Source organism: Agelaius phoeniceus, chromosome 19 (assembly GCF_051311805.1).
Source record: "Agelaius phoeniceus isolate bAgePho1 chromosome 19, bAgePho1.hap1, whole genome shotgun sequence".
NCBI lineage: Eukaryota > Metazoa > Chordata > Aves > Passeriformes > Icteridae > Agelaius > Agelaius phoeniceus.
Genome location: NC_135283.1, coordinates 13,523,582 through 13,537,615, shown reverse-complemented (window position 1 = coordinate 13,537,615; position 14,034 = coordinate 13,523,582). Strand labels below are relative to the sequence as shown.

The 14,034-nt window shown below is 43.4% G+C and overlaps 1 protein-coding gene across 3 annotated transcripts in view; it reads right to left on the bottom strand.

Annotated features, from left to right (window-relative positions):
* The window catches only part of ASPSCR1 (ASPSCR1 tether for SLC2A4, UBX domain containing), a 32,929-nt gene that overhangs the window by 1,423 nt on the left and 17,472 nt on the right, over positions 1-14,034 (bottom strand). The window contains exons 10-16 of one of the 3 annotated variants that reach the window (XM_077188319.1): positions 13,616-13,682; positions 12,810-12,872; positions 12,473-12,525; positions 4,885-5,001; positions 1,582-1,633; positions 814-883; positions 311-483 (exon numbers count right to left, since the gene is read on the bottom strand). In XM_077188319.1, coding sequence (XP_077044434.1) covers positions 311-483; positions 814-883; positions 1,582-1,633; positions 4,885-5,001; positions 12,473-12,525; positions 12,810-12,872; positions 13,616-13,682 — 595 coding nt within the window. Of the gene's footprint in view, positions 1-310; positions 484-813; positions 884-1,581; positions 1,634-3,118; positions 5,002-12,472; positions 12,526-12,809; positions 12,873-13,615; positions 13,683-14,034 lie in introns of those variants that run through there. The other 2 variants (XR_013184749.1, XR_013184750.1) reach the window with 2 other exon arrangements.

Below are 14,034 nucleotides of genomic sequence, written 5' to 3'. Positions count from 1 at the left end.
TATTTGAACTACACTGGCAGAGTGTAGAGCTCAGCATACCAAGAGCAGAACACAGCCAAAAATGCTACAAGCATATGGATTAGGTATCAGACTTCCCAGTATTCAGAATCTGCATTCATATACTTCTCCAATGAAGGCTGAGGTTCAAGTCACCAACAAATTTGTGACTGACAAGCAGTCAACCAAATGTCTTGCAAGCATAAGCTGACGTGTGCACCAATACCATCAATATCCAGCATGTTTGGCAGAGAGGAGGCTGCCTTTTGGGGCAGTTCAGAAGGAGCAGAGCTCTCCTATGATTCATTGATACCTGGAAGCTTGAGCCATTTGGGTATTTTCCCAGGGGCTTTTCTAAGCACTTGTGGAGCTCCCTGAGTGCTGGCTGCTTCTGGCTGCTCAATGGTCTCTTTGTCACTTCCCACTTCTGGTGCAGATAGGGATGGAACCACTGATGCCAAAGTTGATGAAGAAGGAGCTAATGATCTGGACAAACATCAGAGAAAGGAAATAAGCAAATGGAATTAAGTTTCATTTTCCATAATAGCCCCCTGTACCACCACCACCTTTAAAGTCAGGTTGAAAAAGCTCTTCTTTTTCCATGATAGAAGCACTAGTATTTACTTAAGTCACTGAAATCCTACTTTGCAAAGGACTCACAAAGCTATGAAGTCGAGTATGACACTACGACCGCTTCTGCACAGGAGGAGTCCTAGTATCTTCAAAGCACTTTTCTTTGTAGTAAGATGGGCTCATTTCATCCTTCCCACTCCTGAAATACTAAGACATTTGCAACTCTACTCAACCCCAACATACCTGGCTACCAATAAATTAGCTGCAGAAGGAGAAACTGCAGAGTTCAGCAGGTCTGATTTCAGGTAACAAGCTGTTTAGAAATGAAATCAAATCAATAATTTGTTAACATAGATACATCAATCACCACAGTATCACATAGCTCTCAGCTCAAAAAATCCCTGCTGTATACTACAGTAAACCTACACCACCTTCCTCCGAATGACAAAGAACATTACTAAACCATGCCAGTTTCTTTCACGACTCAGAGGTGTTCTATTTAATCATTCAAACCTCAAGACCTTGACATTTTCTTTCAGTGCTCATCTCAGGAACTTTTCTGTGAAGCCAGGTCATCCTTTCGGCCCTACAGGGATTCTAAGCATCAACCAGAGACGCCAAAGAACCTAAGATTCAGATCTGCTCTACCAACTCCAGCCAGTCCACCACCACAGGAGCTCTGCAGAAGCATTTCATAGATTTTTGTCTGGTTAACATTTTGAATGGGATTTTTTTTTCCTATGGAGTCATTCTTCCACCATTCTTGATCCCAGGGCAGACAATGCCCACTCCCCAGCCTATCAAATCCCATAACAGAGGTACAATGTCTACATCTGTGCTCAAGGTAACTGACCAAACCAGCTCTGAAGAGCTTTTGCCAGTCAGAATGGGGACATTTATCCCCAAGGACTGCAGTTTCTTTTGACAGAAGAACTCTGACAGAAAGGATGCAGTACTGACTCTACTGCAGGAGCTACACAGTCAGCTGCATGAGAAAGGAAACGCACTCACCCCTGCGCTCCTTGGATCCAAAATGAATCACAGCAGTTGGGAAAAGGTTAGCCTGAAGCAAAAGGGGAAAAGAAGGTATCACTGTCTGTAGATGCTTTCACAGTTCACTGTGAACATCAGAGGCAGGTTAGACAGCTACAGACAAATTCATGGAGTTCAAGCCAAGGTCACTAACCATCTGTAATTCAGGAAAACTTAAAACTTATGCAGAGCACAGGACATTCAGAGTAAGACATGAAGGAAAATGTTATGATCTGATGCACTAAACAGGTGATGAGACCTCTACAGCAAGTGCTCACTGCAGCAATGCCCTGCCATTCCTTCTCCTCTGTCCCCATATCTCAGGCCATTGTATTGCACACAGATTCTCTACTGCTGAACAGATAACATTAATATGATGAATATTCTGAGTGGCTGATACCGAGAGAAGAAAAATTCAGCTATGCCCTTCCAAGATCTATTCTTAATAATTTTATTACATTTACACCCTGTCTATAGTTGAAACTTATCTAGTTTCACCACCTTTCCAAGATTAAGTATTTCTTTTATAAATCCAACCTGAATTCCTAGTTCCTACTTATCAGAATAATTACCATATTAAAACATTTTTTCTATCTAGTGGGTTTGGTGGTGATTTTTTTTTTTTCCTTTTATTTCAATGGAAGTCCCTGTAATTGGTGTCCATTTCCTCTTGTCCTTTTACAGGGCACTGCTAAGAACTCTGGACCATATTCCTTGCTGTTTCCATCTCTTTTACTACACACATTGACAAGACCCCACAGAGCTTCTTTTTTTCAAGGCTGAACAACCTTGACTCTCCCTCTACCTCTCCCCAGATTCAGGTCGCTTCAGTATCTTTTGGTCCTTTTCTGGGCACCAGAGAAACTGTGAAACTGGACTCACACACCCCCTGTCCAACTGAGGAATCACAAATGCACCTGTAGGTATCAAGGAGGCACCTACCTATGGAGGTTGCTCTGTCACCTACAGTGGCCCCAGTGTCACACCACCTCTTCAAAAAAACTCAGTGATACATTACAAAGCACTACACCACCACACCCAGTGGTGAATCCAAGTGTTAATAAGGGAAACACAGAGCAAGACAGACAAACTGACTAAATTTCATTCTAAAAACTGACACTACTGCAAGCTCAGGGTTAGAGTTCTAAAAGAGTATGATATGCAGAAGATTAATATGATATGACATAACCAGCTGTTCCAGAAAGAATTCTGAAAAAATAACCATCATATTTATTACATGCATTATATGCCACTATAATACCACATAAAGAATAACTAGCTGAAACAATTCTGTTAAGCTTTTAGGAAGCCTTGTACTAAGAGACAGGTAAAAAACCAAATCATCATGGTGTAAAAGAGGCAAGTACCACTATAGCCAGAAACTGTACAGCAATGTTAATTAATAGTCTACATTTTCCCTGGCAAAATGGTAACACTAAACTTGTCACACTGATCTAATAAATAAATAACCAGATAAAAGCAAGGCAATGCCCCACTTGGTATCACTCATACGTACTTGGGAACTGTGCAGGGCAGACTGACTGCTCTGGAGTTTTCTTGAGCCTCTGTTGCCACCATCAGCCCAAGCTGGATACTGGAATGATGGTCCTTGGACCCAATCCAGCACAGCAATTACCAGAGCTCAAAAGAACCCTGATCTTCACAGAGGAGGCTGTGGACTGCTGCCTAATATGGAGACTAATAAAATTGTATTAACTGAAGGCAAAATGAAATAGCTTCACCTCTCTTCCTGCCTCCAAGCTTCAGAGCAGCATATGGTGTTACGCATTTCTTTGACATTAATCCAGAGGCCACAGGAGACTGTGTCGTGCAGCACAGTCAACATCACGCTAGGCTGAAACAGGAGACATTTGTCACTCTGCTCCAAGACTCAGCTCCTGCTAAAGCATCCAGGCAAATTCACATCCTTGAACTGACATTTTAGCAAAATAATTATTTATTAGGTCTTTTAACATTTCATTCCTCAATCAACAGGGCCTAAGGTTGCCTGTTCCAGTCACAAAGACAGCTCTCCATAAACTTTTTTAATTACAAAGTACCAGACATGGTTTAGAAATCCCAGAAAAAAACTCTCAAAAGAGCTTTGATGTTCCTGCAGCATTTGTCTATTTAGGAAATGGGTGCCTTAAAAAAAGGCCCCCCCAACACACATACACTCAAGCCCTTTTACACACAACATCCTTTTCATGCCAGCTGCAAGTTGGAAAATGAGGTTTTTGTAGTGTGTTAGTGTTGGAATTTTTTAATAACCTCCCCTCTCTTTTTTTTGCCTCCCGACCAATTATCTTGGTAAATAATTAACATTCTGAAGGAGATAAGTAAGCACAGAAACTCAGAACTCAAAGCCCTTTAGTTCAAAGCCCTGCCCTTTTCTCTTCGTTTCCCTGCTGCTGCCACTGAAACTTCCTTGTCAATCAAGCTCTGGGCACACACATCAAAGCCTTATGTGGGAATGGCCCCAAGGGGTCAGAGAAAATTCATGGCAGGGCCTGTGTGAGGCACAAAGAGAGAAAGAGTGAGAAATACAGACCAAGAGCTAGACAGACTCACTCAACAAACAAACATATAGACAGACTGCCCCAATATAAACCTCTACCCTATTTACTCACAGGTCGTCAAATAACCATAGTTCACAGTTTCAGGATCCACGTTCACAACCATTTCCTACTGCTGGCAGAACATCAGCTTGAATGTTTCAGTTCAAAATCTTAACTGAAAGAAACTTAAGGGGGCTACACAGCAGCCCTGCAGTACACAGAATGCAACATCCTTCCCAGGGCTCCTTTCCCTACATCCCTGTCCTTTCCTGGGGGTCAGCCAACATGGAGTCCTTTCTTTCCAAACCTCCATCCAATGAGGTTTTTTTCTCCAATTCAAACAGACCATTGGCTCATGCACAGAGCCTTTGGTCTAGCTTTCTTTGTGTGGAATTGTCAGGTACCACCCCAATCCCAGCACTCCCTGAGGCTGCAGCACAGAAGGCAGCCAGCTACACCTCACCTGGGAATTCTGCAGCCAGTCATGGCAGGACCTAACACTGTCCCAGAGTTTTTTGTAACCTGAAGTATTTAAATCTGCAGCATTTTCACATGAAAAAATAAAAGCAGGCCAGTAGAATGATCCACTGTCCAAGGACTGTCACGGCATAAAGATGAGAAGGTTTTAGATTCTGTCCCTGAGAACACATGAGCCCAAAGTCAAAGCCTTCAGTATTCTCCAACACCTGTGAATGTAATGATCAAACATGGGGCAAACCATCACCTGAAAACTGTATCCTCGAGTCAGCTGCTCTAATGTTTGCAGTTGTTCTAATGCATCTGACAACGTTTCTAGAACAACTCTGCAGTTCTTCACTGCATAGGGTTCCTGCAAGAACATCTGTGAATCAGAACAGATTTTGAGAACTCTTAGGAGCCTGCCAGGTTGATCAAAAGAATCAAAGGATGTTCAAAACAAGTAACTCAAAAAGCTCCACTCACTTATGTGCAGAGAATTACTACAATAGGATTGAGCCAACAGCCAACACTCCAACACCCAGCATTTCTCTTCCTTGCTGCTTTGATTTCCAGCCAAAAAACCTGCCATTCTGACTGGGGAAATAGATGCTATTAATCTATTGAACCATAATGTTCAAATCACACTGTCCAAGATGTATTTACAACATACAGTCAGATTTACTGCACCAATACCTAGAAATCCAACTGAAAATGGTGTCCATTGTGCAATTATATAGATGCAATGTAACTAAAAATACTTTGAGTTTGTGGGTTGTTTTTATTTTTGTGGGTTTCCTGTTTTTCTTTCTGGTTTTGGGGGCTTTTCTTTTTTATACAGATGAAAAACTGAGACCTAAAGAGATAACTTACTCAAGGTCACACAGGATGGCAGCAGCAGCAATGAGAACTAAGCATGCAAGTCTCAAGAGCCCCATCCAAGGTCATAATCACAGGACAGCTTTCTTCTGAAGGAATAGAAAGTCACTGCGGCAAGAAGGAAAGGAAGTCCATATCCTGCTATTACCCTTCTCATTTAATAAGTATCATTCTAAATGATACTTACTTATTCAAATCTCCTCAGATTTTAAAAAGATGTAACAGCTTCATCCATCTTGGATGAAGTTGCTTGGTTACAGTTGCAGAAGTTTAAATGAACACTTTCAGAGATCTGAAGACCTCATAAAGCCCCATTTAGTCTGAAAGTACAGCTGAGTAACTCCAGTTTCAGCCAGAGATAGTGGACGCTACTCAGACACTGCAGCGGTGAGCGTGGTTTGTGACAGCCTGGCTGTGGAGTGGCACTGGGGCTGCTGCATCTCACATTCCACGATAAAAATACCCACTTCAGAACAACAGTCCCTGGTGAATCCAGCTGTGATACAGCAGAGACACATTTCTGCTTTGTTTTACTGCATGCTTTAGTAACTTGTCCTCTAGAACACAGAAAATATTTCAGGCAGAGCCCTCCTCAAATAACACCTCAATACTTCCTGTTTCTCAGACATACATATGCAAAAAAATCCTAGAACAGAGCATTGCGGATGATGCACATTATTCTCGGGAAGCTCTTCTCCTCCCTGGCAGCAATGCTGTCAGCCAGGCAGAGGCTGGGAGGGAGCTTGCAGCTGCCAGAAGGAGCAGCATTCTTTCCGTTACACAATCCGAGAAGATCAGAGTGCCACAGGTCTGCTGCTAGACTGATGTTAGGAAGATGAATAAGAACATAAGCACTTCAAAGGAACACGCACATGGAAGGAGAAACCCAAGCTACCAACATGAAATACTGCATAGTACACACACCCCAAACACATAAACTAGCTCTTGGAAAAGTCAACTGGAAGGCCGGTGGATCAAAAGTTTCTCCAGCAAGACTGCACAGCATTGCTGAGACAGAAATAAACACCACAGTCATGGTGAAAGAGGCAGATCAAGAGGTTCAAGTTTATAACCTGAGAACAAAGCTGCCCAATGTGGGCTTCAACTGCCAGAAGAGATGGATATTCTGTGGCCAACATGGAGGAGGTCTGATCCAGCTAGGGCAGGGGACCTTTAAAATTCGTAAGGCAAAGATAAGATTTAAAACCATTGTTTTGAGAAGGCTACTTATTAAGACATCCAAGTAAAAAGAGCATTCATTGAGACCTTGATAGCTGAGATCAGAAAGATCTGGCCTTCAAAACTGGCAGTAGCAGTGAACATTTTGGGCAGGATTTCCACTCCAAATTCAGTTGTGCAAGGACCCTCTCTTGGACCAAAGAACCCAGCTGTCCTGGAAGCCAGCACCATAAGGCAAGCACATGTAACAGACCTCACCACAAAGGGAAGGTGAGATTGCTACCGAATGCAGTCAGATGATAAAATCCTGGATGGAGAAGACTAAGACTTTTAGGTGAATGCCATCTTCTGTGCTGGATTAATTTCAGTATTAATTGCAATTTTCTTTGCCAGTGAGTGCAATAACCACAAGGCCTGCCACAGGAAATGCCTCTGATGAACTGACTCTGATGAAGTAATTTTTTCCGAAATTGCATTCAGACTCTTGCCAAGGGAGAAGGTTTCATCCTGCCTGAGTCGCAGTCAGGTTCACTGAACAAGCCTGCCAGACGCACGGCCCAAACTGGCATTAATAAACGGGATATGGAAAGAGAACCAGAGACAAAGAAAGGAACAAACAGCTCATCTGGATTTCTGCCTCATGGTATGTGACAGAGGAAACACTCAGTGCACTCTAAGATCTGACTAGAAGACCTAAGTATTTATGTGGAAGCCTGTGGAGTCCTGTAGCTCCTCGGTAGACAGAGGATGGCCTCCTGCCCTCTCTGCTGCCTCGACTTTTCCAGAGACTGGTACTCCTACTTTCTGCTAAATATTTCCTAGTATTAACACAGCAATCAATGATTTTTTTTTTAATCCACCCCAGAAATGCACTACAAAACTGCCTGTTTCTGGGAGGAGAAAGAAGCTAAGAAGCAACTCTGAAAAGCTCAGACAGCCTAGAAAAAACACAAACAAGCCACTGGAGCTACAAGGAACCCAAAGCCAAGTGCTACAACAGGGAAGCCTGTGGTTGATCAGCTCTGGAGAGCAGAACATTATAAAACACTTCAAGGGACATGAGGAGAAGGCCGCCAGCAAAAACAGCAACAACAAAAAATCAAAGCAATGCCTTGAAGTCTTTATGGGTTCCAAAAACTCCACATTGCTGCCAATTTGTGTGTTCACTATACTGTAAATACACACAGATTTTGGGAGCATTCACTTCAGACAGTTCTTTCATTCCAAGTATCTTGGCAAACAAGTCAACAACAGTTGTCTTTTTTCCTGGTTCTGCGAGCAGCGTAAAGGTTCTCCCTTCATTGTAAGTGGTCGAATGTAATGAATGTGATGCCAAACTTGTCAGCTTGAATGGAGGGAGAGGGTGGAAAGAGCAGAAATATTGGTAATATGGTATTCCACCATCTGCAGTCACTTCTGCTATTTGGCTTCAGCACAAATTTCAGTAATTTATAAATATCTGAATGCGCAAATGTGCCCACATTACTGCCTCAGACACCATCCATTTTTCCTTACCAACAAAACCAACACCATCTTTAGAGTGGAGGATAACCTACTGCTAACTTAGGACCTGGGATAACATGAAAATTAAATGTTGGGAAAAAATCCAGAATGGCTGGATACACTATGGTAGTACCTGCTCTGGAAAAATCAAGAGTCAGGTTATGTGCAGGCTTCTCTATAAGGGGAGCACATCAAGTGCCAAGCATCCCAAGAGGCCACAGCTACCATGAGTGACATGCAGCATTTGCAGCAAAAGTGGTGAATTTTGGCAGTTGCATGATACAACCTGAACCCTTAAAGAGATGTATTACCACCAAAGACAAATTCTTCCCGAACCTTTCACACATCCTCCAAACCCAACAAAGATACATCAAAAAACTTGAGCAATTAGTTGTACTGTTACTTTACCCAAGCTCTCTTTTTCCTATGATGTCTGGAAGAACTGCAGACTCCACAGTACTTCCTTCACAGTCACATCCTATGCACCACAACTCTGTTATTCCAGAACTTTCTCACTACAGGGGTGCTGCATACTGCCAAGTCACCTTAGAGGAAAAGCTCCTCTATCCCCCAGCCCCAAAGGCACATTATTTTACAAAGTACCTTAACCATCTCTCTCCTATCTTTACAGAGCAGCTTTGTCCTTTCACCTGCCTTCTCCCATATCAGGGAACAGAAGGGGAGCTCTGACTAAAGTTCAGGTTGTTTCCCTTCCATGGACCACAAGATGAATGATAAGGGAAAGGTCTCTACAAAGCTCCCTGCACAGAGGCTAGCCCCATCCAGGGCGCAGTCAGGCACTGCATCCTGCCCTACAACACTCAGTTTGCAGCCAGTGGGGACCCTTGGCCCACACAAACCTCTTCCCAGTCTGAAGACTTCTCAGTTTGGAAGGCCACAGCCTCATGCGAGAAGCAGTGAGCAGGTCCCACCCCCAGTGCTGCCCCTCCTACCCCAGCACCACAAAGGTTACCTCTTTCATTCTTATTTCTGCTGAGAGCCCTGAGGCTCAGGCAGTGCAGCCTCATTGGGAACAGACACCTCCAAACACGGCATCCAACAATGACACAGCAGGCATGGACACAACAGCTGGAGTGATTCCCACATCTGTCTCTGTCCAGAGCAGAAAGGCCCTTCAGCCCCTTTTCTCCCAGGCACCCAGACCCCAGCAGAAGGGAAAACTTACCAAGCAGGAAAATTATGGCATGGGGCCTGCACTAACATGGTGAACATTAAAGAGGAATAAGAATTTACATTGGTTAACAGCAGCAAAAGTTCTCCCACAATCAGCCAGGCCAAACAGGGATAAGGCACCATCCTCACAGGTCAGAGTTCTGTGGTCTTTGACAGCAGTTTGGGTAACCAGAAAAGCATGACAAGGAATTCTCGTCAGGAATTGTTTCTTTCATGTTTGATGCTTCATCCAAGTAAAATGTTTATAAACACACAGAATCATTCCTGCCATAACAGACCGTGACCTGAAAGGGCTGAAGGGCCCCCAGCAAGGGACACAGGCTACACAGCCACTGGCATTATAAACACAGCTCTCCAAGGACAGAAGAACCATAGGCAGAGCAGAAGTCCGTTCAATCCAGCCAGTACCCTCCCAGTGAACAAAAACCAGACCAACAAAAAAGAGTATCCTTGCTTACAAGTGATTAGCTAGCAATGGTTTTCAGTTTAGAAGCTTCCTGAAAAAGCTTCTATATATTAAGACACACTTACTAAATATCTTCCTTGAACTTGTCCAAATTTCTCTCAAATCAGTTCATCCTTTCAGTATATGGCACCCCGTGACAAGGAATTCTACGCCTCAGTTTTCTGACACACAAACAACCACCTTCTTCCATCTATTCTAGCTCCTGCTTGCCTCACTTGATGCCACTCACTCATACTCAAGAACTCAATGCATTCCAGCTTCTCCTTGGCACGTAATTCCCTTTCCAGTCACAGCTTTTACAGACTGGCAAATCCTGACCTGTTCGGTCTTTCTTTGGATGGGAGACATTGCAGATCTCTGGTGAACCTCATTCCCCTTCTCTGCACCTTCACCAGTTCCTTCTGAAGATGTGAGACCAGATCTGGAGGTTATTCAGACAAATCCTGGTCCATACACAGCAATGTTTTCTATTTTGTTCTGAATACTTCACTTTTGGAAGGAGGTTGTTTTTGATTTGACTGCTATTTAGTAATGAGCTGATGATTTCACCACCTTAAGACTTTGCTGCAAAGCCATAATGATCAATGCAAGAGCTCACTGAGCTGCCTCAAATTACTTTCCCTGCACATTATCACATTTATCTATGTAGAGCTAGCTGGGTAAGCCAAAAATGCAAAGTCATGCAACTGTTAACTAATGTGATAGCAATCTCTTTGTAATGTCATGTTACAATCCCTAAAAAATATTCTAAGGATGAGATTTTACTTGCTTTCCACATTTGGCAAGTAATTGTACAGGTTCTGTATAGTTAAGATTGTGCTTAAAAACTCCATTTTACTTTAATTACACCCAAATTCTCAACATAACCACCAGTTTAATTTGACTATGGTGTGAGTACATGTGGCATGAATAAAAACATATCTTTAATCAGGTTTAGATTTGACGCTTTATCTTAGTTGGATGTTATGTCTCTTTCATGGTGACAGAGAAGATATGAGAAATGAGAAAAAATATTTTCCTTAAAACCATCCATTTGCAAAGAATTTTCCACTTTTGAGCACAGCATCTTGAGCAGTCCCAGTTCTGTATCAAAGCCAAGGCTTTTGCACCTTTGCCATGTGCCACAGCAAGCACTGCAATCCACAGAAAGCCACTGCAGACTGGAGATGTCTGACACTAAAATCGACCTGGTCCCTCACAAAGCTGTGATTTCTAATGAAGTCTCTAAGACTGGGCTGTAAGGCACCTCCAAGTCTTCAAAGAGCACTAATTTAACATGTGTTCATGTCTCAGGGAGCTGCCACGAAGAATGAATTTCACAGTAAATGTCACAACTAGGAAACCGGGAAATTGCCACACGGGTAACAAGCACCAGTAATGGTGCCAGGTACAGAACAAAGCCTTTAACACAGCAAATTAAACAAAATTCCTGCCAAAAGGTTTCTTATTTCAAAGACAACGAGATGCAATTATTCCTGTGGTGCTTAACTGAAAAAGTCATGTTTCAGGAGACATCCAGAGAAACATGAGACGTGCACTGAGAAAGAGAAAATAGAAGAACAGAACTGCAGGACGGGGGAGGCAGGCAAGGAGTAAAGAGAGGTGAGTGGAGGATTTAGAAGATTTTAGAAAACAGACCAAGGTTAACAAGGGAAACCAGAACCAGCATCAGAAGATCAACAGGAGGCAGATACAGGTCTGAATAGTCAATCATCTAAAAGTATCTGCATGTGTATTTCTTCCACATGGCCTGGTCAGCAAGTTGTGGAACTTGGAAAACTCCATGGCAAACAACTTCCAAGGCATGTTAATCACTACCTAATTCACCATGCTGCCTGAAAAGTCCCTTTCTCTATCCCTCTCCCCACCCCAGCCTTTCTGCTCCCTCAGGGGCATCAAACAAGAATTCTCACTGCTGCTGCATGAGCCTTTACTCTGAAGAATTTCTGGTGCACCAGTCTGGAATGGTCCATGCAGCTCTGAATGATAGAACATTTTAAACAGTGTGAGTTTGGGGCAAAGTCACTGGCAAAATCAGTCACTCCTAATGTAGATGTGTGATCTACACAGCCAATAGTCTCTGGCCAGGGACCACCTTATCTGACACTTGCAAAAAATCTCCAGGAATCTGTATTTGAAAACCTGTATTTCAGTGTTTTCAGAGAAAAATTACAAAAGATAATGCGTATCCTTCAGTGCACATTGACTCTCACACAGTGATTTCAAAGAAGTCAGATTTTTGTCTAATATGGCCTCTAGCTCCCACTGCAGCAATTGAAAACAGTTCCCTGTCCACACTGAGTCCCCTCTCTTACTATCCTAGTCCAGCTACAGATAAAGCACACTGAGCTCAGCTCAGCTTTCACAACAACATCCCAGGTTAACTGCAGTGTGTACCAAACAATGGGAATCCCAGCCCTGCCCCGTGTGCCTCTGCCTATTGCTGCACAAGGTGGACCTCTTCTGGTGAAGAGCTTGTGCTCCAAAACACCTGGTTCCACTAGCCTTGGCTGAGCAGAAGCCTTCAGCATTACCCAGCTTCTTCTAAAAGTAACCCAGCCTTCTAAAAGTAACTGAGGCAGGGGTAAGGGGAGCACAAAGCAGAGAGAATCAGAGCCCATGTATGAGTCCTTACCTCAAACAGCGTCAGACTTTCATCGTTCAAGATGATTCTGGGAGGTGCAACAACTGAAGTTAAAAAACAAGTTATAAAACACCTAGCAACCAGAACATCAAACACAGGTATGGGAGGCATCCCTGCTCTCTGAAGGGGTGACACATTCATATGCCCACAGAGGCTGCTTCTCAGACACAAGCATAACATGGCTAAGGGAGCGGGTTACACCTTCTTTGCACTGTGAAGCTGTGTTTTAGGGAAGGCATTCCCTTCCAGGTCATCCCTCAGGCATCAACATCCCACAGCTAGAAACAGACTTTATAAAGTAAGGCCAAATATTACCAACAGCACTCACACAAGTAAAATGGCAACTCTGCATCAGCAAGGTGGCTTCTTACAAAGTCTCTCAAAATGCCAACTGTGGAAAAAGGAGAGAAAGGTTTGCTAAATTACATTTGGTTCTTCAAATGTTGGGCAAGAAGACTAACTTGCAACAGCAGAAATGCCTTCTAGAAGGTATGGAGATTGCCTTTTACTCTAAAGTACACAACTGCTCTCAGAAATTTCTTGTAGAAAAAACAAACAAAATAAATCATTTTGATGTGCTGGTCCCTTGGAAAAATCTAAGGATGCCTACAAAATTATCAAAAAAGTTTGTGCAGGTAACCATGGTTGACAGCTGAGAATAAGAGGATCTCCAGTAATAACAGTAAGAGCTACTTGGTGCATGGTCTGATTGCCTTTTGTGAACTGACAGAACCATAAAGGTATATCCTCTCTTAGTACAGTTGCTCAAGTTCTTTTTTTTTTCCTCCTTCCTGCTTTTTGGGGTAGATTTTGGATTGGGGAAGGGGGTGAAAAACGTTTTACACACTAAGTCAGAGGAAGTCTCCAAATGCATCCCAGTAACACATCATTTCGACACAAACACGGGGACAGCGAGTGAGACAGCTTCCTGTCTACACAAGGACAAGTATTTTGCCATCTCCACCAAGTAGCCCTCAGCTAACTTAACTAGCCCAAAGTCCCTTCTTAGTCCATTCAGGGCACTACAATGACAGTGTAACTACCTTCTGCTGCTTCTTCAGAGCAGCTTTACTTTGCCAGGCAACAGTGTGACCTGTTCAGACACACTCTCCTTGTGTGATTGGTTGGTCTTACCAGTCTCGGTGGGACGGAAGCAGCCCTGCAGAACGTGGCGGTCTGGAAAACAAACTCTCACCACCACCTGAAGCAAAGACAATGCCCATCAGGACAGCGGTTCAGCACTGCTCTGTAACACCTGCCCTTGGCTTAGGACCTGCAAGTTCTTTACTTGTTGGTTTTCTTTAATGGGGAGATCTGAGGTATTTACAGGGACAGAAGAGCAACCTGGCTAACAGTGCTGTGCAGCTCCTCAGGGAACAAGGGCTCTCTGCCTTTCAGAGGGGGCACAAGAGCTCATCATGTGATGTAAAATGCAGCAGCACTTGCTCAGAGAGTAGGAGCTCCCTAAGCTAAATGATGCCCCAACAACAAAGACAGACCCTCATGGACAGGTGCAGACAGTTCACTGGCATCCCAATGTGTCCACAGCAGCA